The sequence below is a fragment of the Aphelocoma coerulescens genome, chromosome 5 (assembly GCF_041296385.1).
Source record: "Aphelocoma coerulescens isolate FSJ_1873_10779 chromosome 5, UR_Acoe_1.0, whole genome shotgun sequence".
Taxonomy (NCBI): Eukaryota; Metazoa; Chordata; class Aves; order Passeriformes; family Corvidae; genus Aphelocoma; species Aphelocoma coerulescens.
Window position 1 is genome coordinate 35,617,887 of NC_091019.1, and position 25,565 is coordinate 35,643,451.

Sequence of the window (25,565 nt, forward strand, 5' to 3'; positions counted from 1 at the left end):
GGCCTGCATGTCAAACACCTTTAGGCTTGGTGTTACAAGATCAAAGTAAACTCATTTCAAATGCCTTTTGAGTATCTAAGCCTCAATGGAAATCTGAGAGGTGCAGGCCCTGATGTCCTAGACTCAAAGAAATCCAAAGGGCTGAAATTTGTTTCCACTGCCTTTTGCAAAAACCTGTCTTAACTCTTAATCCTCTTCTGTATTCTTGTGAAGTGCTTAGACAGCAATTGTCTATTGGTCCTACACTTCTGGTTAATACATGTATACAGTTATCTAAAGTTCCCACCACTACTCATCTGGATAACTCTCTCTTGCAAGTACGTGGGAAAAGGATATAGGAAAGAATTTACTGAGTTGATCTTGCCTTGCATATCTCACCTATTATCTGTGGAACCTCACCCAGTAAACAATGCATGTGTAACTCTTTCACAAAGAGTCTGCCCTAAGATCTCAGGTTGGTGGAGGATAATTGAGAGATCATTTGATGATCTGGTTCTTCTAAGTGGTAGGTAGAAGAATGAATATATCCCGATCCATCTTATCCATCCCTCTAGCATATGCTATCTCAATTTTCTCTTTTCCAGGCTGAAGAGCCTTAACCTACTTAATTCCATACACAAGATTTGTTCCATATCAAAATTTTAACAGCTCATTGATCTTCACCGAACCCTTATCAGTTTTATCACATTCTTTTTGAAATGAGGGAACCTGGTCTTCGAGACACAGATAAATTAAGGTTTATGGAGCGAAATATTATGGAGGTTTCCTCTCTCTCTCTTCCTTTCTCAACAATTCAAAATTTCAATTTGCTTGACTGACATTATCATTGAACTGATATTGTTGTACACCTCAATTGTATTCCCAAGATTTCACACTCAAACAGTAACAATGAGATAAAAATGCAGCATTTTACAGGTAAAATTATAACTTTTCCTCCTGTATTCATCGCTTCACTGATTTTTATCTGCTATTTTAAGGCAACTTTGCAGTTATCTCTTGATTTTACTGCTACCAATAATTAGATTTAACAGCAAACTTTTATCTCACTACTACTATTTTTTTTCTAATCTGTGAACCCACACAACTCTCAGCACAAATTCCTGTAGAACCTCAGAAAAAACGAAGTCCTAACAGGCTGCATCATATACATTTCCATAGGTTATTTTGCAGTTTCTCTGGCTATATGGTAAATGTCATTGACCTTATCAGTATACTTTTCAGTATATAGACCTAAATTTTTATTTCTATCCATTTGTGTTTTATCATTGCAGATACCTAAGAAAGACATTGTGACTTCCTGAAGGGAATTTCTGATTCTTACATTGCTGTTTCTGCTTTGAGCTCCACTTAATCCTTATATTCAGTCCTCTAACTAGATTACTTGAGCCATTTATATACGCTGTGAAATGAACAGCAATTCCCATGATATAGAATTAGTGCAAGCATTGCTTTGGTAAGTTTCACTAGATTACGTATTAAAGGTAAAAGCTGGATAAATTGCATAACTGACTTCCCATTAATGACTCAAACTATCTGCAAAACTTACTGAGCATTTTTATCAGTAGTATCAAACACATCTGTGAGAAATCAAAGTAAAGCAAAGAATATTCTAAAATGTTTTTTCAGAACTGAATTAAAATATTTACTTCAACTATTGTTTAGTTAAATTCCAAAGTGTTATACATGCCAAGATTCTTGAATTAAAATATTATTTTTAAATATCTACCACATTACATTTAGCTAAATGAGACAAGATTTTAATAGACTGTAATTTTTAAGTACACAAATAAAATTGATTTAATAAATACATGAACAAGAAAAATAAATTCAAAAATTTACTTCAGTCTAGGCAAGAACCAAAATCTGGAGAAAAACATACAAATTAAGAGAAAATAATGTACTAAGAAGTTGCAGTTTAGATTTATCTTGAAAATATCTGGAAAGTGTATCATAAAGAGGTGGATTAATGATGAGAGAAAAGATATTTTTGAATAAAAAGTAGAAACCCACCTGAGGTGTAAAGTGAAACATAATGCCTTCCAAATATGATAAATAAATTTTGGGTTTGATATTTAGTTCAGTCCATTTTTACACAGAAAAATACTCTCTAGTCCAGCTGAGTGGAACAAAATATATTGTTCATAAACCAGAATAAAACTGAAGAATAATTTTATGATAAACATTAAACTAACAATAAATTCAGGCAAATTTATTTCAAATAATAGGGAAAAAGGATACTGTATTTCATGTAAAGAGAGAATATGTAGAAGAGAGATATTCATGTAGAAGAGAGATATTAATGATAAGGCATTATTATGGAGAAAATAAGTTGCAAAAATACTTGAAGTGTACTGTGAAAAAACAGAGTATGCAAAATAAACAAGATCATAAATCATTTAAAGCAAAAACTGTGACTAGAAATTTGCTAGCAGTTTATGTTTTGAATAAAGTCCAAATAAACAGTAGCAACAATTTACTGCACTGAAATCTAAACACTGGGCTGAATTTTTCTGTGAAAAACTTTCCTGTTGGTTTTTAAATGAGTAGAGATTATAAAGTACTTACTGATAATACATATTAACCAGTTGAATATCAAATAAACCTGTTATTAACTTTCATTAGTTTCTTCTTATTATAATAATTGTTATGAATAATATCTTAAAAGAAATAAAAAATCTCTTTAATTTACCTGTAATCTTTTTTTCTTATGAACTGTGTTTTCCAAAGGTGTCTGGATCTCAGTACCAAGGATTTCTGCAATATCTCCAAGTCCAGCATCATGACCATGTTTTGATCCTTCTTTCTTTGTAGGAATGCCAAAAATGTCTGCAATTATGTCAGTTTCTCCCTTTTCACTCTTCACAAACTCCCCAAGTTCAGCTCTTATGCCATGCTCAGCACCTTCAGCTTTTTCTGCTTCCATAACATCATCATGGATTCCAAACTGTGTTGGATCAGGCATATCCCCTAATATTTTAGTAACTTTTATGTTTTTGGCTCCTTCAACCAGGCCACCCCCAAATACAGTGCTCCAAAGAATCTGGAATATCCCCCACACTATGGAAAAGAACAGTTGGAATGTCCCTACAAATAGGATCCAGAAAAAGGAGAAAAATACTTTCACCATCTCTTTTACGGTCATCTTTTTAACTTTCCTGTATTGTTTCCTAAGGTTCTTCACAGTGACCATTTTAAAAAAGTTGGCAACATTCTTCTTCACTGCAACACAGGCCACTGCAAAAGCTGAAGCAGGTTCCAGGGACTTTTCTTCTTCCTCATCATCCCCAATATCCACTACATAAGCAGGCTCTGCCTCTTCCTCCTCCTCAGGCCTCTCAGATGAATCTGTTTCAGAGATCTGGGATGCTAACTGCATTTCAAAAATTGTGTCTTCACAGAAATTCACAAAGAGCTCCATTTTTTCTTGCTCTCCACCTTCGTTTACAACATCAAATATGAACTGTCTTTTAGATTCCTTCACCTGTGGCTTCTCCCACTGCATTCTACTGGATTCACTGATTTCAAAGTAAACTCTTTCTATTTTCTTGGCCCCACCCATTATTTCAATACGGCCAAGGTAGGGTTCAAAGTAATTAAGAACACTTTCTGCAGGCTCAAGTAAGCTCTGAAGGCGTGGATCATTAGGCATGTGCTCTGAAAGGTTTGTTAACAATACCACTACATTAAATCCAATGTCTTTGGCTGGTTCATGGAATCTTTCCACAAAGTCAACATAATTGAACATATCGTTTTCATCAGCTTCTGTACAGGACAGCAGGAATTCAATCTCTGACTGTATGTATTGTTTTTGAGCCTCCATTGATTTCTGAAATTCTTTCTTGGAAATGATTCCTTTACCATCTGGATCATACTCTTTGAAAGCATCTGAATTAGTCAGATCTTTTAACTTCAGGAACATGTCAAAGAACTTCAAAATCATTTCTACATTGCTAGATGATTCTACAAGTGTGTCCACCATTTGTTTTCCAATAGTTCCATTTACAACGTTACCTAAGTAGTGTGTTATAACAGGAAGTTATTTGAAAGCTACATTTTAAATAAAGAGATTTCATATTTGTGCTGAAAACAGAACAAAAATATTCTTAAATCTTAGTAATTTTTCTTCCAACATGCTTTTCTCTAGAAGCCCTCTATTTCACAACTATGCACATTCCAGAATAATTCTTAAATAAATATGAAGTACGTCTTTTTCCCCCCAAATTACATAAAGGCAATTAAAAAGCAGTTTAGAAAGATTAACGTAATTGTGCTTTACAATAGGAAGGTGAGATAATTATATTTGACCATAAAGAAAAATGGGTCCAACCTTCAAGCAGTGACAAGAGCATCACTACCATATCCTTTAGTAGATCTAGCAGTTCCTTAAGCAATTCAATCTGAGCAGAGTCCTGTAAAAAAAAAAAAAAAAAAAAAAAAAGACTGTAAGATTTTCATTTGTACTTATCTAGAAAACTAAATAAATTTAGAGAAAAATGGTATTAAAGATGATCAGCTGAATTTTGTTCACATTATTCAGCAACATTTCATTGTCTTTATTATGATTACTATCAGAAGTTTAATACAATATGTAACTTCCTACAGCAGAGGTATTAATACCATAAAGATAAGCTTTAATAAAACATTAAGGAGTACCAAAGTGCAGGTAACGGACAGCAGAAACAACAAAAAAATGGTTGCCACACAGATCTGAAAGTATCTGTTTCAGAAAGAATCCATCCCTTTTCACTACACCAGCAATATTTAATGGCCTAATGCATTACCACTCAAAGAGGACTAGAACTCTTTAGTTTAATTACAGAACATGGTAAGTCTAATATGGATTTGTGTTTGACATTAAGGCCCTAAATAATATTCTCAAAATTCTGGTATAATTCTACAGGGTGGGAAGAAATCTTATAAGTCAGAGGATAGCAGAGGCACTGAATAAGAAAGGAAATTGCCCTCTGCACTGTTGCATTCAGTGCAGAGTTTGAGTGTGTGGCTACATTAAGCAGAAGTCACAGAAGAACGCAGAAGCCTGACACTGCGGAGGGGGACTCCACTGTGCTCTGTACAGTGAAATGAACACTGCCTGTGCCCCCCTGCTCAGTGTCTTTGATTAATTAACTGGATAAGTGGACCAAATGTCACACTCCCTCCCTCTTTGGATCTTCCTCCTCTTTTCTCTTGGCCTGCTTATTTTTAGCATGGGATGCATGCTTTCAAAGGTGCTTCTTCTCTGGCAGATCCTCCGGTTTTGGCAACAGGGAGGAAGGGACCAAACTGCCACATTCGTTATCAGAAAGGTATAACTGAGCTGTAAATGTCAAGTTTGATTTTAGTAAAGGTGAGTGCACCATGACAATTAATGCTGAAAATACCTGTGAAAGTTTCATTTGCATATTGGCGAACACATGGAGAAAGCCAACAACTGCATCCCACAGCCTGCTATGAGCCAGACTCTGTTGATTACCTATGCAAGGGCCCTAAAAAATTAAGAAAAATACATTTTTTATTTATGTCAAATAAACCAAAACAAATAAATCAGAAAGAACTTTCAGGCTGCCATGAATATACATGAGAAGGTTTTCCAAGACCTCTGAGTATCTAGTGCATAAATACCAAATTGTATCCTGTTAAATACATACCTGTTCATGTGTTTTAGTTTTCACTTTACACTGGTCCAATGATTTCATGTAACTTTAGCAAAATTTAAAAAAGTAAGTGCAAAGTATTGACAAATTTACAAAAGAACATGATCATACTGTGTGAGCATGGAACTTCTCTGTTAGTACCTCAAGAAAAACATTTTTTACCTGGATATATTCTGTAAGGGAATTGAATATTTGTTTGGTGACAGCCAAAGCTTTAGAAAAGTTACGTTGTCCTGATTCATCAATGACATCCTTTCCTGAATAGTACCAATAGAAGTCACTGATGGATTCCTAAGAAAAAAAACCAATATTACATTTTCTAGTTTTGAATCCTCTATGCAGTATTTACTGCCTGCATTTTTATCACCAGAAGTCGAATCAGTAATTCAGATGAAATTTAGCATATCTGTGTCAATCTATTTCTCATTACAATAATATTTTTCACTCTCTTCAGAACTGAACAAAGAAATTAATTATCAAACATCTGGTTTCACACAGAATTCTGATATGTCATCTGTTTTCAAAGGAAAAAAGATACTAAATAAACCAAGATTCTTTATTTTAGATATTCCTTTAGAGAGAATTTTCACGTTTGATTCCAATAAAATGTGAATCTACAGAAGTGAAGGAAAGGCAAATATGTTATACTCCATTTTCACCTGTTTTTTCCTCACCTGAAGACGCAAGAGATAGTCCACAGTACTAATGATAATATTCACTGTTGTGGTGTTTCCCATCTGAGTACGTAAGTAATTTTGAAAGTCTGAAATAAGAAGTGATTTGTGCTTGGTTAGTATATAGAGCCAAAAAACCCCAACATTATTTTTCTATTTTCATGGAGAATGCCTTCTTTTTAAGTATCTTGTGGGATACAGATGCTTATGTGATGGAAATTGAACTACTTGAGACCTCAATGTAAGTATAACTGAAGAATTGTTATCCAGGTGACTTGGAACAGGCTTTACTAGTAATGTGCTAAACACCAAAACTAAACTAAGACTTAAAAAATCAAATCAAACTCTGCAATTCAAATTGTTGTCATTCCAGTTTTCCCTCAGAAAACTAAATACATTAGAGGAAAAAATCAGAATTGATTCTATTGCACTCTGTTTAGGAACAGACTCACGACACATTTTCTACAAAATTAATTCTGTTCTCTTACCATTGTTATGCCCTTCACAGAGCAGTTGCAAAAATCTAAATAGATCTCGAGTAAATTCATCATGCTGCAAGACTTTTTCACCTTTAAAACATATAAATACAATGATTATGTGACAATTGTTATGATTAATTATGCAGAACACATAATCTTACAGTAACCTTTTAAACTGGAATTTTAATTAAAAAAAACAGTATTTAAAAGCGTTAAAGCAATTTAAAAGAAAGAGACTGATAATAATAAAAAGAAAAACTGAGACAGAAAAAGCAGAGCCAAAGTATTTAGCACTCCAATGCATCCATGGTTAAAAAAACAACACTAATTTGAAAAAAAAAAGGCAACAGGATATATATCTAGTAAGTAAATTGTTAGTCATAACTAAAATCATGCCTTAAATATGAGTGACACTTCTTTAATAAGCATCAAACTCTTTATTCAAGCTAAACACACAACCTGCTGCAGACCATAAAGCTAAACCTAAAGATATCTGAGAAGATGCAATGAGAGATTTCTCTCTGCATTTGCAACACACTTTTGCAACAATAGTATCAAAAACTGTAAACCCAAACATACCACGCTCACGAACGATGACTGTGGATCAAAGAAAAATAACAAGAATACAAGATAAGAATATTGCAAGTTACAATATTTTTCTTAAAAATTATTGCTAAAGATATGGTAAAAAAAAAGCATAATCAGATCTCAAAGCCTAGAATTACTTATAATAAGTTTAACAACAGAAGCCTCAAGCCACAGTAAATAACAGTTCTTGTTAAAGAAGGAAGCACAAATAATGTTTGAAGCACTACTGGAATCAATTTCATGCTACTTACGAGTTCCTTCTTCAGTAACCATTCCCAGGCCTTCTGCTTTATTCTGTCTCTCAAACGCATTCAGGTCAAGAACACTTATATTTGAAGAAAAAACAAACAGAAACAGGTAAAAGGACTATAATATACAATGGAAAATCATTTCCTTCTACAAAATTTCTGGAGGCTTTCAACAGCTACTCTTGACCCAGTATGACATGCATTGCCTCATATTTTATTTAATACTCATATTAAATAAATGACCTTTCGATGAAACTAAGGGTCCAGTTTCCAATTCTGAAAAGATATGAGTCTCAGGTCAGTATGTAACCTAACTTACTTTGTATAGCTTTATATATCTAATTAATGATGATGTCATTCATGGCTTCATGTACAAATGAGGAGTGGAAAAGGAGCCTGAAATATTACTCTTTATGTTGATTTAAACTTACCTCCAAAAGGACATTACTGCAATTTTTTTTCCCAATCACACTGTTTTCCACTAAGTTTTTACTATTACTTCTATTATATTGTTACTGTATCTATTATGCATGGTTATGTTATTCAGAAGATTTATGGAATTTCTGATTCGATATGCAGAAGAAAGAAACGTAATCAGAGGTTCCATACCTTCCAAGGTCAAAAGACACTGATATCTGAATTTTATTGTGCTAACTTGACATACCTCAGCACATGGAATAGCAAATCATGATTCTTCTCACCACTCAGAATACTTTCATTCAAACCATTCGAATATAATTCTATCATTCATTATCTAATTTTAGTTCAGTTAAAAACCAATGCAGTCACATATTAAATCTAGTGACATCGTTAAAACCAAAAGCATTTATTAAAGCATCATTTTCATTCTCTTACCATGTTCAAGTAATTTTATCAATACCTCTTTTAACAAAGTCCTGAATGATACATATACACAACTGGTAATAATATCACAGCACGGCATGCTTGAGCAAGTGCCTGCTAAATTGTTCTACATAAATGAAAAAGTTACAAGGCAGATGTTATTTAATTAGGCTGCAATTATTCAATAGTCATATCTGCATTGCAGGCCACCATTCCTTGCACATTTTTTCCTCTATTCAACAGCCACTCCACTTCCAATTCCCAGTCTACTCCTTCAGAACCCTTCAGAACCTGGTTCTTTAAAAGGCTGAGAAAAGCAGGTTGTCTATCATAAGAGTAATCAGAAATACCAGCAATTTTCCTTCTTCTGTGCAGGAGTCCTTTACCTTAACTAATTTGAGCTGTTTTATCAAGGGAATGGACCCAAGTCTCACTGGTCCCATGCCATCTCTAACAAACCTGATACACATGCAGAGGATCAGAAGAGACAGAGATTATGCACCTCGCCAGAAATGTGCAGAAAGTGAAAGCTTAGTAAAGCTCCATTGTCCTGTCTCTCCCTTAGTGATGGTTTTTCTGCATCCTTGGAACCAACCAGAAAAAAGCCTTGAGGGATATAGGATCACTAAAGGAGCAGTTACATTTTACTTTTCTGCTTCTTCAAACTAAGCCTGCTTAGCCTTTTGCAGTCTTTTGCTTTTTTTTCTCCTCTGGAAGAATACTCAAAAATATTAACAGACTATTCCTGCGATTCACAAAACTTTCCCACAAGAGTTCTACAACCTGTGACTCCTGTAATTTAAATCTAACACATCCACCTGCGCTGAGCAATAAGCTACCAACACGAATAAAACTGAACCTGTAATAATGCAATTTATGGTTTTACCTGCAGGACTGCATCAAGCCAGAGAGGCTCTGAAAAAATCCAGCATCCTTTTTCTCCTTCAGGTAGTCTAGCATTTTCTAAACGTTGTATATTTTTGAAGGGAAAAACATAATATTGATGTTATATACAATAAATAACAATTAAAAATTTATTATTAATATTTATAAACTAAATTAAAATAGTAAAAATAATAATTACACTTATAATTAATAATACTGAAATTATATTAATTCAAAACTTCCTGAATTAATTCCTTGAAATGCAAATCACTGGCAAGCAATAATATAGTTACTATTGCACCAAAAATGCACTGATATTTTTTCAGTGTTTAGCTTAAAATTAAGTACACTAACATATACAACAGGACACTGAAATTTTCAAAATTACTTGCCTCATTTATGCAAGCAAGGCTCACATTAGTTAGAAAAGCATTACCTGTTGAACTATGGTATTTCCACCATTTAGAATAGCAATACCAAGTTTTAGTGTTTCAACAACCATGGGTCCTGTATGACCTGTCAAAACAAGGATACACTCATTAAAACTTGCAGTTATGAACTATTCAATCAGAAATGCAGTCTGGAACTTTTACTTAGTGCAGTTGTAACTGACATTTATTTTACCTCGTTCTCTGTCATAGAGAAGCTGTGCATAATATCTACATCATGGGTATAATGATATAGCACACCTATGACATGCATATCATATATACTTTAGAGATGTCTCAGAACATTACCTTTACTCGCACTAATCATCTGAAGGACCATCTCAGCAGCTCCACGATCATGTAAGCGAGCTTGCTGATAGAGAGTTCTCTGTTTTTCCATTTCTTTCTCCTGGGTTTGGGAACAAAAATGAGAACAAACTACCTATTGGAATGGATCCAGGAAAAATAGGAAGATGAGAAGTCTGAAATTTTTGAAGACCATCTGCCTCCATAATCCATAGGTTGTTTGACTCCAAAACTTCAGAACACCTCATCTTTTATATGAAAAACCTAGTAAACCAGCTCCACACACACACACACACACACACATATACCCATACACACAGAGTTATGTTATTCTTGCACTTATTCTAGTGGACATATTTGAAATGCTTCTACATTAGATGATGAGAAAGAAATGTTATTTAAACTCTCACCTCAAATGTCTTTTCTTTTTCTTCGTCTCCCTCTTCTTCTTCCTGACAGCTCTTTTTACATTAAAAACAGAAATCACAAGATCTTGCTTATTAAGAAACATAATACTACAATAATGGCCAAATAATTTTTTTCAAGCAATTACTGAAGGTATTACGAAGATTTTAAAACCCTGTAATTTTAAATATTTGTGCTCATCCACACTAAGAAACTGAAATTCCCTAATGTATGAGTATTTCAAGGTATTCATCCAACTACAGACACACCCTGTAATTGCAGGCTATATAGTCTTCTGCCATATCTCTACATCCATAATATTTCTCTTCACAGTCAATCTCTCCTCATGAGTCAGCTGTAATCAATATGTTGCAAAAACTGACTTACCTTTGACAGACTTCAAATACTAACTCAGAAATAATTACCCAAAGAACAAAGATAACTAATGTGTTAAAACTGCTCATGAGTTAATCATGAACAAAAAAAAAGTGCCAAGTGAAAGCAACAGGGCTGCATCTACTGGAATTTTATAGTGTTGCTTTAATGTAGGAAATTTCTCATTATACATACATACGACTCTGAACAGCATTTGCTTCACTAAAAATACAGAAAATACTAGTATCAGGCAGTCCATGTAAGAAACAGAAAGACAATATTTAAGAAGCATCTAAAATTAATGGGAAGTACCTAAGTGCAATGAGGGATGGAGCTTGAAGTTATATACTCACTTTTGCCATCATAGCAGAATAGGCAATATATAGAGGATCATGTTCTAGTTTGCTGTGAAGAGTTAAAAAATATTTTAAATTATTTTATGATATAATAATATAAAGATGTCATATGCCTACCTTGTTTAGTAAAGGGTAGTTTATTAAATTAGTCTACTTGAAAAGCTATCACACTTGAAAATTGCGTCATAAATGAGTTCTCTTACCTAAATCCAAGTCTCTAAGTTTTTCTCAAACAATTTAGAGGTATATTTGTGGCTGTTGAAGGTGCATAAAATTAATATGGAGCTCTAAGTTGGAATAATTATAACTGTCAGATGGCAGATTTTATTAGTCATACAGAAGTATATGAAGCACTGGAGTACTCATAAGAATCTAATTCTAATCATTCTAATCAATAGTCTAAAGTCAAAACAGAAACTGGCACCGAGATTCATGATAAACATCAACAAAACCTTTTCTGACGTACAGAGTGAAATGTAATGAATACTAAAGCCAAGAACATAGATCTATTACCAGGAGAGACCAGGGCAGGGTACCCTGATTAAACCTGCAGTTCCTGTAGACTTTGTGATTCTATGAGAAGTCATGCTCAATTATTTCTGCATTGGGTATTTACCAAGCTTTTAAAATGTCAAAAATAGTCAATATTTATCTCAATGTAAAGGTTATACTGAGTTTAAATACAAGAAAACTCTAATTAAACTGAGAGGGAAAAAGTTATTCACCATTTACAGTAATGAACTAAACTTGTGTTAAATCACTTCAATAATGTTACTAAAAATTCAGTTACTGTGTGCTTTTACTCAATGGACTTTTCCACACAGCTCTTTTACCTTCTTTCTATGAGAGCACTGCGACTAAAATAGAGGATAATCTGATGAAGTGGATCAGGATGGTTTTTCTCAGTCTCTTCTTCTTCCTCTTCATCTTTTTTTGGAGATGTCTGTCTCAAGATTTAGAATATAAAAGTTAAGCTTCATAAGTAAGAAAAAAATTGAGTAATTAAGCTTACGAAAGGAGTCGGTAATTTTTTTCTGTTCAGTTTGTATTGACTGCCTGTATTAATCTTATTCAGCAGTTTACAGCATAACCTGCAATATTAAGTGCATATATGACTCAGAAGAAGTTAGAATATATAATTTTTATTCATATTTTATGTAACCTTCCAAGTTTCTCATTTGCAAGGTATTGAGAATGAGACTGGGAAAATCTTGGGGAAGCCTTATTCAACTGAACTTATGCATCTCCACTTGACCAGAATTGAAAGGAAATTCTAGCTCAATTTTTTAGTATTGGAATTACTGGAGTAATTTTTAATAACATAATCAGATACATCCTATTCAGACTGAGTGTCTGCTACAATATTTTCATATATCATTTCTAAGTAACCTTGATTCAATGAATGCTCGTTATTCTAAACGTCAAACATTTTTTGGCAGTTAAAAATATAACACAGTCAGAACTGGCCAAAGATCAGGGTATTGCCTCTATCTTACTTGTGTTATCACACCTTTGTAGTGTTTGTAGTTATTGTAGATTTATTGTAATTACAGTAATAATAGTAATTACAGAAGTTCAATTTACTTCTCTAGGTAATATGAAAGAATTATGGTCACTGCTTTAATTAATGGTGTCATTCTTTCCTTTAGCAAGAAGCAACAAAGTCAAACCAAGACTGACCATATAATTGTCCAGAGCATGTGAAGAATGTCCCTACCCATGGCAGGGGGGTTGGAACTAGATGATCTCTATGGTCCCTTCCAACCCGAACCATCCTATGTCTCTACAATATCAGGCATAACGGGCCTTTAAAAGGCGCAACGGGATTGTTTTTGTTAACATTGAAGCGCTTCCTGATATATCTGCATGTGATCCATGAAGCTATATATTAACTTTCATGGTGTTTAGATACTGTGGAGATAAGCTCCTTGGAGGTATTTTAGACTAGCTAATTACATAGAGGGAAGAGAAAGAGCAGTAGGCATTCTGAATTCAGTCATTACCAAAATCCTGAAGTTTACCCATCACTTTTATCAAGTACATAGGTAAACTACATTTTTGCTGAATATGGTTGCATATATTTACTTCTCCTTATGATGCACCAAAAAGGAAAACAGCAAAATTAATTTGTATTAAAGCTGAAAATGTTAAAATTAAATATTATGCATCAAAAAAAAAATTTAAAAGGGAAAAGGATCAATAGCGTCAAGCTTTAAAAAACCCCAGTAAGTAATATATACGAACACAGGAATTACCATAATAACAAAAATAGTCATTCCATAGACTGTTCATCTAATCCATTTCTCTTCCCAAGAATGAGTACCACATAGCTCTTCTGGGTCATAAATCACCTTAATGCACTTCAGTGCGCATCACAGGACAAATGTCTTTTTGACCACAGCAGAAAATGACCTTATGCTCTGAAGCATAATGATTAATATTTTATAAGTTTATGGATATGCATACAGTATACAAAAATTAAATATAGTTTATAATAGATACATAGAATACACACTGAAGTGGGCACTGAAATATATGCCCAATTATGTCAGTACTTACAGCCAAATCCTGAACTAGTTTCTCCTCAAATGAATATTCCTCTGTTTCTATCCAAAAGTTCTGATAGCCATTGAGGAAGAGGTTAATAGAACGGTGCCTGGGGGGGTTGTGAAAGTGAGATCAAGAGGGGTAACGGAACAGAGTATAACAGCTCAGATGGTTAATGGTTAGTAAGGATACATATTTGTACAATTCTGATCCTCTGATTGGTCAGTGAACAAAATGCAAAACATAACTAACATGCAGTGACAAATCTGCAGGTACTTTTGAACATTCTTACCATTTTTATAAACATATGAATACATTACTTTTATTTTGAAGGCTAAGAGAGGCCTAAAATGCATTATACATGAGACTGCAGGACTGATAACTTAATGCAAGCATGAGAAAAACACACACTTGGACAGACTGAGAATGAGTGAGTGGGATTTACATTGCAAGGTGTAAATCTAAATTACTAGATTTAGGACATCAAAACAGCAGACACTGGCCATCAACACCAAAATAATTATCAAGTGCTTTCCAGCATATTATCTGCAGACAATCGTTGCCTCTTCCACAGAAAGCCTAACCTCAGCCTGTAGCATTTCAGTTCCAAATCAGGGCAGTATTAGCATGTCCTCAAAGAAGTTGCATTAGAAATATACAAAACCTGCTCTATAAAATGATCAGTTTTAGAAAACTACATCATACTAATTGCTAGTGTACACCATTCATTAATTTAACTTTCCACAGAAAATACAGCTCATGGCAATACAACTACATAATAATGTTGAAAAAATTCCATCTTTACATTATTTTGGGGGGAAATTTTGTTTTGAGCTGCACTATATGAGGTTAGAAAGGCTGTTCCATGCAGCCTTTTTGTTTACTTTTATCCTGTGCCATCAAAAAAAGCTATAAAAATGGGCTGCATATACACCATTTAATACCTTTTAAATACACTGTGCACATGAATCAGTATTTTATAATGGAATAGCTATTGAGTCAATCCTTTAAGCTCACTTGCTGACACTAGTGCCATTTTATTATCAAATTTCAAAAACTGACCAATCAGAATCCCCTCTGAAAATTGTACAAATTCATGTTTTTATGATAATATCAAATCATGGCTGGGAAGGAAGAAGTGGGCGCATAAGCAAGAGGCTCTCCACAAGTTACATTACCGTTAACTTGAGTATAAGCCTGTCATACTGAGTTTTTTCATGTACTTTTTCCAGCCAAACACGTTGAAAGGTGCTCAGGAAGAAATTGCTAATTTTGTGTCTGAAGAAAAGCATATAGGTTTTCATTGAAGAAAGGCACAACTTAAATTCAATAAAGTAGTCAGAAAGAATGTATTCGTAAACCGTGTTTGCAAAATTGCCATGTACAACTTTGCTGTATCTATGTGCATACACAGATGACAGACAATATGAAAACGTTTTTTCAAATTAATTTCCTTAAAACATCAAACATAAATAGACACATCTCAGAGAAAACACTTATCACATAAGACACTTTTTCAAAGTCGTATATATTCAATTAACACAGAACATGAAGAATTAGTACTTCCTAACTTAACTGATGTTTAATTCTTTGAAAAATAAAAATATTTTTTAAATATAGCTATTTGTTTTGCATCTACAGGCACTTTTCATCAAAGGGAGTTCTTAGAATATTTACAGAAGTTAAAGTAATTTTTCTGTGATTTAACAAACATCTTCATATCAATAGACATGTCCATTTTGGAAATATATTCCTGAAATTCCTAAAACCTGATAGACATGAGAGTGAGCGTAGCAAAAAATTACCTTACAATCTGAGATTAAAATTAAACTATACTGAAGGCCACCTAAATATCCAGAAAATTTTCAAAAGAGCAAGCTTATTATTTACTGAAGATATTAACATTTTCTAGGAGAAACGAAAAGGTACTACCATAATATTTGTTTATTGCCCTTTAAATTACTTGCTTCTAGCATCAAAGTTAGAACTTACACTCCCAGTACAAAGCTGCAACTAAAATGAATAAATAGACAAGATAGAGAGCTGCATTTTAAACTCTGGATCAAAGAGATTTAAATAGCTCCTAGAATTAATCATACCCCACTTCAAATGTTCTCCCTAGGGTTCAGACATGTCTTAACAACACTGTCAATTTAGATGATGGAGGTTGTTATAAAAGTGTGATAGCCTTATTTTCCTGCCAGAATCCTATGACTTATCTAGAAAAAAATAAGTGTCTATAAGCTACTGAATATTAAAACTTTGATTTGCACCTATCAATTGAGCAATATACCTAGAAGTTTGCTCATGGCAGCAGGGTCGGACTAGAGGATGTTTAAAGGTCCATTTCAACCCAAAATGTTCCATGATTTTAGGATTTTAAGTTCAAACTGTGTTTTCACTCTTGTCTGTTTTGAAGTGAAGAGAGCACAATCAATTAACAAAAATAGTTTTATGAGAGTTCATTTTTAGCAATTACAAAATGAAATAGCTTGATAGATTTTCCTCATATTCATATTCAAATTAGGAATGCACCACAAAATCTACCATAAAGTTTGAGAAGAAAAAGTTTTAGAAAAGTTTTTAACACAAAAATTTTTTCTAAAAAATTACAGATAATTTAAACTTTCCATTTAAATGGGTATTATTCCATATTTTATTGGAAATATAAAATTCAAAAATTTAAAGATTCATAACCCACTTTGCCTCTTGGCAAGTGTTCCATCAACCTCAAATAAAAAAAAAGAAAAGGGGGCGCTTTGTAAGGCAGAAAAAGGATGAGCCATTTTAATTTGGGTGCTCGTGTATTTATTCTAAACATTTTAAGAATTTATAAAGCCAGAGTATGGTTGTAAAAAATACTTGATCATGAAAAGTTTGTACTGAAGTGGTATCTCTTATGGTATCTCTTCATACCACTTCTTGTTTTGCCAAATACAGCTCTTGAAGATGGAAGGGTTAATACTGCCTGGTTTGTTATATTGTATTTAATCCTCTCCATTTCTCTGGTTCTTTAAAGATGGCCTGGTGGTAGCATGACAAGTTGGAGAAGTTACTATAGTCTAGAACTACTCATTTTTGTAAAGAATGGTTGTGTGCTTTTTACAGTATAACTGGCTTTTTATTTGTCCTGTGCAAATGTAATATTCCTACAGTAATGTTAGTGGCACAGCTACAGACCTTTAGTGAAATTTCAGTGAAATACTTTGCCAAAAATTTTTGAATAAAAATATTAAACACAAAGAGTGAAAAATTGCAGAAAGTGAGAAGCAAACCTAATTAAAGATGTGCTTAACCTTTACCTGAATAAAACTCAGATTTTTTTGAGAAGAAACAGAGTAAAGGAGGTTACTACAGTGCCATATGATCTTAATATTATGCTTAAAGCAGTAGATGGATCCAGGCACGGGATGCATTTTATCTTGGACTTTGTGGTATCTACATTCAACTGGAATAAGAAGCAGAGCAACATACAAGTCTAAAATATCATTCTGCACTGCTCTGCCCCAATAGTCACTTTAATTCATATTCTGATGTAGCTGCTTAAGATTGACCCAGACAAGCTACAGAGCATGAAGTGTTCATGCAAGAGGAGAGGAAGAGCCATACAAAATTAAAAAAAAAAAAAAAGAAAAGAAAAGAAAAGAAAAGAAAAGAAGAAAAACACAGGAATAAAAAGAGCAACCAATCAGAGACAAAAAATGGACAGAAACAGCAACATCTTAACGATTTTCACAGGTAAGTTGAGGAACTATACCAAATAACTGACAAAAATGAAGCATGTAATTCTTATGGTGTTTTCCCAGTCTGGTTATTTGTCATGAAATGAGTATTTTGCTGCTGTAAGGAATTGGCTGATGACTAATCAATTCTTGTCTCTTAAAATTACATACACCTAACAATCAACAAACAGGTAGTCAAACACACAAGCAGTATTTGCACTCAGTAAACAATGCAAACAAAATTTATGAAGAAATGAACCTTTCAGTCACTTACCTTGGCAGGTTATATAATGGTGCCATTCTGAAACATGCAACAACTGCCCTTTTGCGTTGTTTTGACAAGAGTTTGTGCCAAACAGCTTTTTTTGATCTCAGTGGTTGTTCAACCTATGGGAAAATATCTTCCAGTATATACAATGGAAATTTTTCAACTTTCATCCAAAATTTTCTTTTTAGCTAGTGGTTAGCTAGTTAGCAAAGAAGAAAGTATTACCAATGCTCTGCATCATCTGAAAAAAATGTTCTATTGGGGCTTTATTTTTAATTAATAAGTAAAAATACTGGGGGCCTTCTATATAGTAATCTCTCAGTTTATTCAGACAAGCTCAAGATGCTAGAATACCTCACGTGTGGGACTACATAGTAAATTCCAAAAATTGTTATTTTGTCTGTTTCTAACAATGCATATTCAGTTGTTCACGTGAATGTATTTCTGTGCTGTATCATTTGTGAATGAAATGGATTAACTTTATGTAGGAAGAGTACAAATGCCTTTCTGTATTTAAATGGCAATTCAAAAGTTGCTACAGCATCCTGTGGTGCAGAAATAGGAGACAGGCTAAGCCCAGTATATTAAAAAGAAGTGCCCAAGCAAACATCTCTTCCTAAAATCACAGGGTTTTCAGCTACTGCATGGAGATAATTTGTATACGATACTTCTTGTGACTGTTCATGCAGTTTTGCAGAAATACGTCCTGAGTTTTCCTTGCAGCTAAATGGAGGCACTTCAAACGGACTACATTGAAAACTTTGCATATATACATGTCTGTATATGCATGTGTGCTTGCATGCATGCATGTACAAAAGCCTAAGTTTTATCTGGACACTTTAATGATGACAGTCACTGTAGCTGAAATAATCTCTGCAAGGAAAAATCTCAGGTTATTTTAAAACAAGCGCGATATAGACATTTGACTTTTTACCTGCTCCAGATGATACAGAGCAGCTGATATCCTCTGCACACGTTCCACATTTTTCTCAGGGTCAGTAGGTCCATCACTCTTTAAAATGTCTTTGTACAGATTTAGCTGCCATTTCACAGCTGGATCATCAGACTGAAACCCAACATATTTCATTTGTAAGCTGCTGAATGAAGGCACTGAATTTGACCAACATCACTTCTACTCCCATAATATAATAAAGAAGGTTATAAATACTCACAGTTTCTGTCCCCTTTCAGATCAGATTAACATCTGCTAGCTGCTCAAAAAAATTGGCATTGATTCTATGTACTATTGGGCAATATAACTCAATTCTTAAGCAAAGTTCTGTATTTTTATTTAATGAAACCAAGTAAGTACCCTGGAACTTATTTGTTCCACTTAACTGCATTAAAATAAGGAAGCACACTTAGTACTGAGATTGAGTTTAAATTGCAGGACCTCTGTACTGAGCGTGTAAAGCTGTTCTTTGGAGTCTGGAAAAGACAGCTGGAATTTCAGTAGGTGAAGAGTTACAGCCAAAGTTTTTGGGTTTTTTTTCTTACAAGACAGAAATAGGAAAACCACATTAAATTACTTATTGTGTTCATTTTAAATGCATAAATTTATAGCAAACAGACAGTCATCTTCCATGACAGATAAGTAAGTTACTCCTATTGTTTTCAAATACTGTAGGCAGTTACCTTAATTATTTTTAATTTACAGAATTTTGGGGACTCAATATTCATATTACCTTTGACAGTGTATTCAGCACATGAATTGTAGGAAAATAAAGGTACTTGTAAAACTCACAAGTGCTAAGATGACACAAGCTTTTCTTATTTTACTATACTCACTTTAAAATGTGCATATTCTTAGAAATACCTAATTTAATCTTTAGTGAAAGTTAAATTCAAGAAGAAAAGCTGAAGTAGTAGAGTGTCAATTTTATTTTCTTCTTGGATCAAGCTGATTATACGTAATTATAGCTTTAAGATGACCAGTATCTCTATTCTTCACACTTGTTCCATTCTATAGATCTTCCAGAAACTTGAATATACCAAACAAAACTACAAATAAGACATTTACTGCAATGAAAAAATCATAAAGAATAATGTTAAAATGGAAACCTTTCCAATTACTTTTTGGATTATCTCTTTTAATGTGTCATACAAAACAATTAATCTTCTGTGTTTTTAAAGTGCACATCACCATCTATAAGACAGATTTTTTTTATATTACCTTTTCCTGCAAGTGTAAGTTGTTGCGTAAGTGTTCTTTGACTTCCTCATCTGTGTCCCTCTGTAGAAAGGCAGAAGTCTTTTTCAATTCAGATTATGATTCATTTAATAAAAGCTTTTACAACACAGAACAACATATATTTCAATTTTAACCCCTTTTGCTTTCAATGTTAGATACCAGAAGGGAGAAAGGCTTTCTTTAACCATAAAACAAGGGTTGAACTTTGAAGGGAATTAAAGCTAACTAATTGTAGTTCAATATTTGGTCCAAAAGAACATGTATATATAATGGACGTTGTATACAAATGGAAAATAACAAGGAAATTATGGCAGCTCTAGATACACTTTTTTTAAAAAAAGGACAATAATTAGCAGCTATAATTGCTTACAGTACATGCAGATATTTAATAACATTGACTGCTTAGATATCTATACTTCAAAACTCAGTTTAGAAAGTTCTGCTTATTTTGCATTAAAAACTATTACAAACCACACACTTACATGGCTGTATCTAGTCTTAGCCAAAGAGATGAGTTCTTGGTCTCCAGGAGTACACATATTCAAACCAATAGGAAGCATCTTTTTAAGTGCAGCCACAATCAAAGATGTTTGTATGGAGTACAAATCCCCTCTACGTTTTGATTTCTTCCTCTCTTGATCTTGTCCTCCAGACTATAAAAAAAAAAAAAAAAAAAAAAAAAAAAAAGAAAGAAAAGAGAAAAGGAAGAATTACTGTAATTCTCTGACCACACACTTCTCCAACATGCTCTTCCCCTAATGGTCCAAGGGAAATATGTTCCTGATGTAGTACAAACAATTAAAAATCCTACACTAGAGGAAGGGTGTACAATCTTGGGCAAGAAATGTAAAGGAATACTTTTGGTGTGCACCAATGCAGAAAATGCAGTAACAGCTGTAATGTTGTAATAGGAGTCACACAGTTTTGTGTGCATTCATAAATATGACTCTGACAATACTTTCTGGATCTTACCTTTCAAATCAGAAACAACCCTAAAATTAAAAGCTGAATCATTCTCAGGGGACACTATTATTTGTCGAATGTTACAGAGACAAATTCAGGATGTTTACACTTTTGTAAGAGATTTTTATAAAGATAGTTATCCAGGGTCTGAATGAATGAATATTGCCTGACTTGTCTCATCTGAAAAACAGTATTATTTAAAAGGCTTTGATTCTATGTAATAAAATGCCAATTAATTATTGCCTCTGCGAAAGTACTTCCCTTCAGCTTTGGCTAATACTAGTAAATTTAGGACAAAAACGAAAAAATTTTGCATCTCTGGAGATCATCAGTAATAGGAAAAGGAAAACAAAAGAGACAGAAGTAAACAGCACAACAAAATAACATCTGCCCTATCTTCTTATGACAGACACTGTACAATATATTTCACACCCAACTTTTCCTTTATGAGACAGAGAACCAAAATCTTTCAAACAGACCCATATATTTAATGAACACATAGTAAACAGCAACAACATCAAAGAGCCCAGTTCTGAATTCTGTACCCAGATTAAACTCCTACTACACTCAAGGGGAGTTTTGCTTAAGATAAGATTTCAGGACTAGGCCTCCAGGCTTATACAACACTACAAAATAACAAATGCTTGCATTTAACTCTCCACATCCTTTTCCTTCTGTCAATTAAGATTTACTAACTACTGTTTTTATAATATATTGTGTAGTTCCACATAAGAATACAGCAGAATCCATTGCAATTCACTATTTCCCAATTAATGCCTCACTATTATCACAGTAATAACTGGAAGAAAAAAGGCAGCCATACATATTCTACTTGGTGATAAATTTTGGCAAATTCTGTCTTCAAGATGGTGAATCTGTGTAGGCAGCTTGCGTTAAATATTTTGCAAGTTTGAGGGAATAGGCAATGGATGTGGCTTCCTTTCTTAAGGAACTAACAATTGCAAGAGAGTTCTTTGCCTCAAAGCTTTGCTTTTCAAAATGCTTTAGAACTAGTGATGCAATGGCTATAATAATGACATCATTTGTACTCTACATTGAGAGCAGACAAACAAATCCCACAATGAATCACTGTATTCCAGTGGCGTCACTATGCATCTTAAATAAGGAATAATAAAATATGTAATGGGTATATTTTAAAAAGGAAAAATGAAAATGAGGGATCCTGGTTTCTGCATCTTTTATGCCTGTGGAAGTTTTGTACTTCCAGTTTTCTTTATGTTCATATGAGGTTTATAAGATAGGTGAACCTTAAAATTTGAGAATTTTTAAAACATGAAAAGAAGATCCATTCTGCCTTTGCCATAAATTCTGCTGTCTGTGAATTCACTTCTCCAGCTGGTAAATGTATAAGTAGAGTCCCAGACTGAAACCTAAATGACAATGGAATTATGTCTCTTTCAGCTCTAATATGCACCTATATGAGTACACACAATAACTGCATTACATATGTAAAGAGCATTACATTGGACATATTTTTCCTAAATAATTACCTGTGCTAAAAGGGTGAATGATATAATTTGTTTGCCTAACAGCATATAATGATCTTACTTGTCTGAGGATTTAAACACAAAAATGGATATTTCTGAAAAAAAAATACTAAAATCCAATTACAGATTCTTCAGTAGATTAATAATAACTAAATACACAATGAAAATGAAGAAATAATTTATTTACGCTAGAAAAACCAGCTAAATCTGGTTAAGATTATGGAATATTAATTATTAAAATATTAATTCTTAATATTGATAACAATCATAGAATCACTGCTAAAATATTAATTATTAATAATATTTTTTGTATTTCCATCCCTCTTTAAGCTTTAATTCTTTGAGGTTACTATGAGGGCAGTCATTAAATCCTACTCTGTATACCTGGAGAAGTTTGACAATAGCAAAGCATGAAATCAGGTTATTAGTTTAACAGAGCTTCTCCCATTTTTAACTCATGTCTCCAGTTTAATTGATTAAAAGCTCTTCACAGCATCATGTGTGCTTCTCAGCACACAGGGTGAAGGGAAGGATGAAAGGGTTTATGGCTCCATCTGTTCATTCTGCTTCACCAATGAAGAAAGCACCATAGGTCAGAAAGTACTCATCTATATTAGAAATTCATGAAAAAAAAAAAAAAAAGAGGATATGAATGATGCAAAAGGAAAGTGACCTATAGTTCACTGGAGGAAAAGAAATCTTCAAATACATTGAATACATAAAAGAAACAAGGATTATTCAAAACCTTTGTCACATCTCAAAACTTTAGTAAAGATCATTTTACTTTTGGAGAAAAGTAGGATTTGAACTATATATCTTATTTAAACTTACTAGATTTAATAAAATCTTCTATTCCTCTACAGATGGGGTATAGGTTATAGCACATTTCTCCCAAATATTCTTGAATAGTCTAAGCCAAATACATCTTTCTAATGACTCTACTTAGACATTTCTTTTACAATGTCTACTTCAAAATTTTAGCAAAAAAATAAAATGCAGAAAGACAGCAGAGGCAGAAGGTACATCTAAAATAGTTACAAAAGGTAGCTTTAGTACATTTTTGCTTTAAGCAATATTTAGGAGTGCCAAAGGGAATTTCATCTGTTCTGGTGAAAGACTGCCACTTTAGCTGGGACAAAATTTATAGTAGGTGGAAGCTGGTCCTTTACTTTGTGACGCCACTGCTATGATCAATGGAAAGAGTGCTTGGAGCCTGATCATCTCTAAATCTAAAACAAAGACACATCATGCACTTTGACCTGTACCTTTACTTGCATGGCCTGTATGAAAGAAAAATAAAGGGGAAAAAAAAAATAAGTAAAAGAGATGAAAAGTTGATAATTTTACAAGTTATTTATAAACTTACTCCGCTTTATGAGGACAGTAAAAATGTAATAAACTTGTAGCTAAAATAATAGACTCTAAATGCATAACCAAATGAGATCTTAGTGAAATCAGCTTAATCTTTATTAAATGATTGAACTTCTGAATTTCTGTTGCTGTTCTACCACACACTTCCATTTGTTGCTTGTGCATATAAGCACATCCAGTAAGTAAACCTATCAATACACTGATTACTGCATCTTTTCCCAATTCTGTTAAAAGAAGAAAGGTGTCTGGAACTCTGGATAGTCCAATAATGAAAAATATTCACATTTTCACCAAAACAACTCTTTCTCTCTCTTTTCCCCATCAAAATATGTTTGAGAAAAGAAATATGTGTAGAAATCAAAGTATCACTGGCAAGGTGTAGCACTAAATTTACATATCTATTTTCCCATTGCATATCTTATTACTCTTTTGAAGACAGCCTGAGAGAAAACTTTAGCTTGCATCTCTCAGCAGTACCCATTTTGAAAACAATATTATAAACTCAGCTGTAACTCTCATACATACAGAGGATTTATTCCCATTTATTACATTAATACCATAAATACACTTAAATATGTATTCCATAGTCAGTATTAGATTATCATTGTGTCACAAAACCTTAAGAAAATAACAACAAAACCACTTATTTATGGTAAGATAAATTAAACTGTTACTCAAGAGAATGCTCGACCAGGCATAGGAAGATACTATAGAAAACTATGGAAAGCAGAAAAAACCCCACAAGCCCCCACTTCTGTCTTAGTGCTAATAGTAACTTTGTTTCCTTGTGATACTTGAATAAGCTTCAAAATGTTGATGCCAAGCTATTACTAAAATCTTTTTATGGTCTGCTCTATTTATATCACACAGTAAGAAAAACAGGTAGAAGTCAAGAAAAGCAAAGACTAATCTTTAAATTAAGTGTTAGAATCTTAGCATCTTAGAACCTTCAATACCTTAGACAAATAGCAAATTTTAATTTAAAATTTCAATTGTGTGAACTATGTAGATGCTGCATAGACAAGGCTCATCAGGTATATACAGGTGTATATACACACCAAAGGTAACTAAAGACAAGATGTTAATTGTATTTAATTTATTTTAGCTGACCATAAAAATAATCCACTCATGATTTAACTCAGTATATCCAAAGAAAATGTATTCTATGCAATTGAAATACTCTCAAAGTATCTAAAATTCTAAAATTCTAAAATATCTAAAAGATCTAAAATTCCTGCAGAAAATATGAACATGAAATCCTCTAATTGTTGTAAATCTGCAAACAATATGTACTACATATTACAGATGGGCACAAACAAAAATATTGTTTCATAATATTAACTTGGATTTTATGACTGCCTCTATAATAGGTCTATTCAAACCTTCTTAAAAATAGATTTAAAAAATTAATGAGAACAAGTCAAATAAAATTTCAGTAGGATATGCAAGTGTTTAGCAACTGAGGGTGTATATCCAGCCACACATTCATTTAGATTTCAAAACTTATACAGAAAAATTTCCCACATACATATTAGGCAATTATTATGTACATATGAGTATATACATTTAGTCTTCCATTCCATTTAACTGAATAACACAATAGGACATTGTTTCCTCTTAACCAAAAGGCTATTTTATCAAGAAATCCATGAAGGGGTCAAAAATTACAGATTACTGGAGTTGAATGTGTTTAAATTCTCCATTTCAACAGTTTTATCACAAATCTGTTATTTCCACGTAATCTAAGTTACCAG

The 25,565-nt window shown here is 33.2% G+C and overlaps 1 protein-coding gene across 1 annotated transcript in view; it reads right to left on the reverse strand.

Annotated features, from left to right (window-relative positions):
• Window positions 1-25,565, reverse strand: part of RYR3 (ryanodine receptor 3) — a 161,691-nt gene that overhangs the window by 20,832 nt on the left and 115,294 nt on the right. Inside the window, exons 73-92 of the mRNA XM_069018746.1 lie at window positions 23,706-23,720; window positions 20,452-20,622; window positions 19,952-20,011; window positions 18,713-18,844; window positions 17,785-17,897; window positions 14,967-15,066; window positions 12,075-12,184; window positions 11,239-11,290; window positions 10,516-10,566; window positions 10,109-10,208; window positions 9,808-9,887; window positions 9,373-9,449; window positions 7,647-7,720; window positions 7,387-7,404; window positions 6,817-6,897; window positions 6,329-6,417; window positions 5,817-5,945; window positions 5,382-5,486; window positions 4,328-4,409; window positions 2,690-4,011 (exon numbers count right to left, since the gene is read on the reverse strand). Coding sequence (XP_068874847.1) covers window positions 2,690-4,011; window positions 4,328-4,409; window positions 5,382-5,486; window positions 5,817-5,945; window positions 6,329-6,417; window positions 6,817-6,897; window positions 7,387-7,404; window positions 7,647-7,720; window positions 9,373-9,449; window positions 9,808-9,887; window positions 10,109-10,208; window positions 10,516-10,566; window positions 11,239-11,290; window positions 12,075-12,184; window positions 14,967-15,066; window positions 17,785-17,897; window positions 18,713-18,844; window positions 19,952-20,011; window positions 20,452-20,622; window positions 23,706-23,720 — 2,961 coding nt within the window. The remainder of the gene's footprint in view (window positions 1-2,689; window positions 4,012-4,327; window positions 4,410-5,381; window positions 5,487-5,816; window positions 5,946-6,328; window positions 6,418-6,816; window positions 6,898-7,386; window positions 7,405-7,646; window positions 7,721-9,372; window positions 9,450-9,807; window positions 9,888-10,108; window positions 10,209-10,515; window positions 10,567-11,238; window positions 11,291-12,074; window positions 12,185-14,966; window positions 15,067-17,784; window positions 17,898-18,712; window positions 18,845-19,951; window positions 20,012-20,451; window positions 20,623-23,705; window positions 23,721-25,565) is intronic.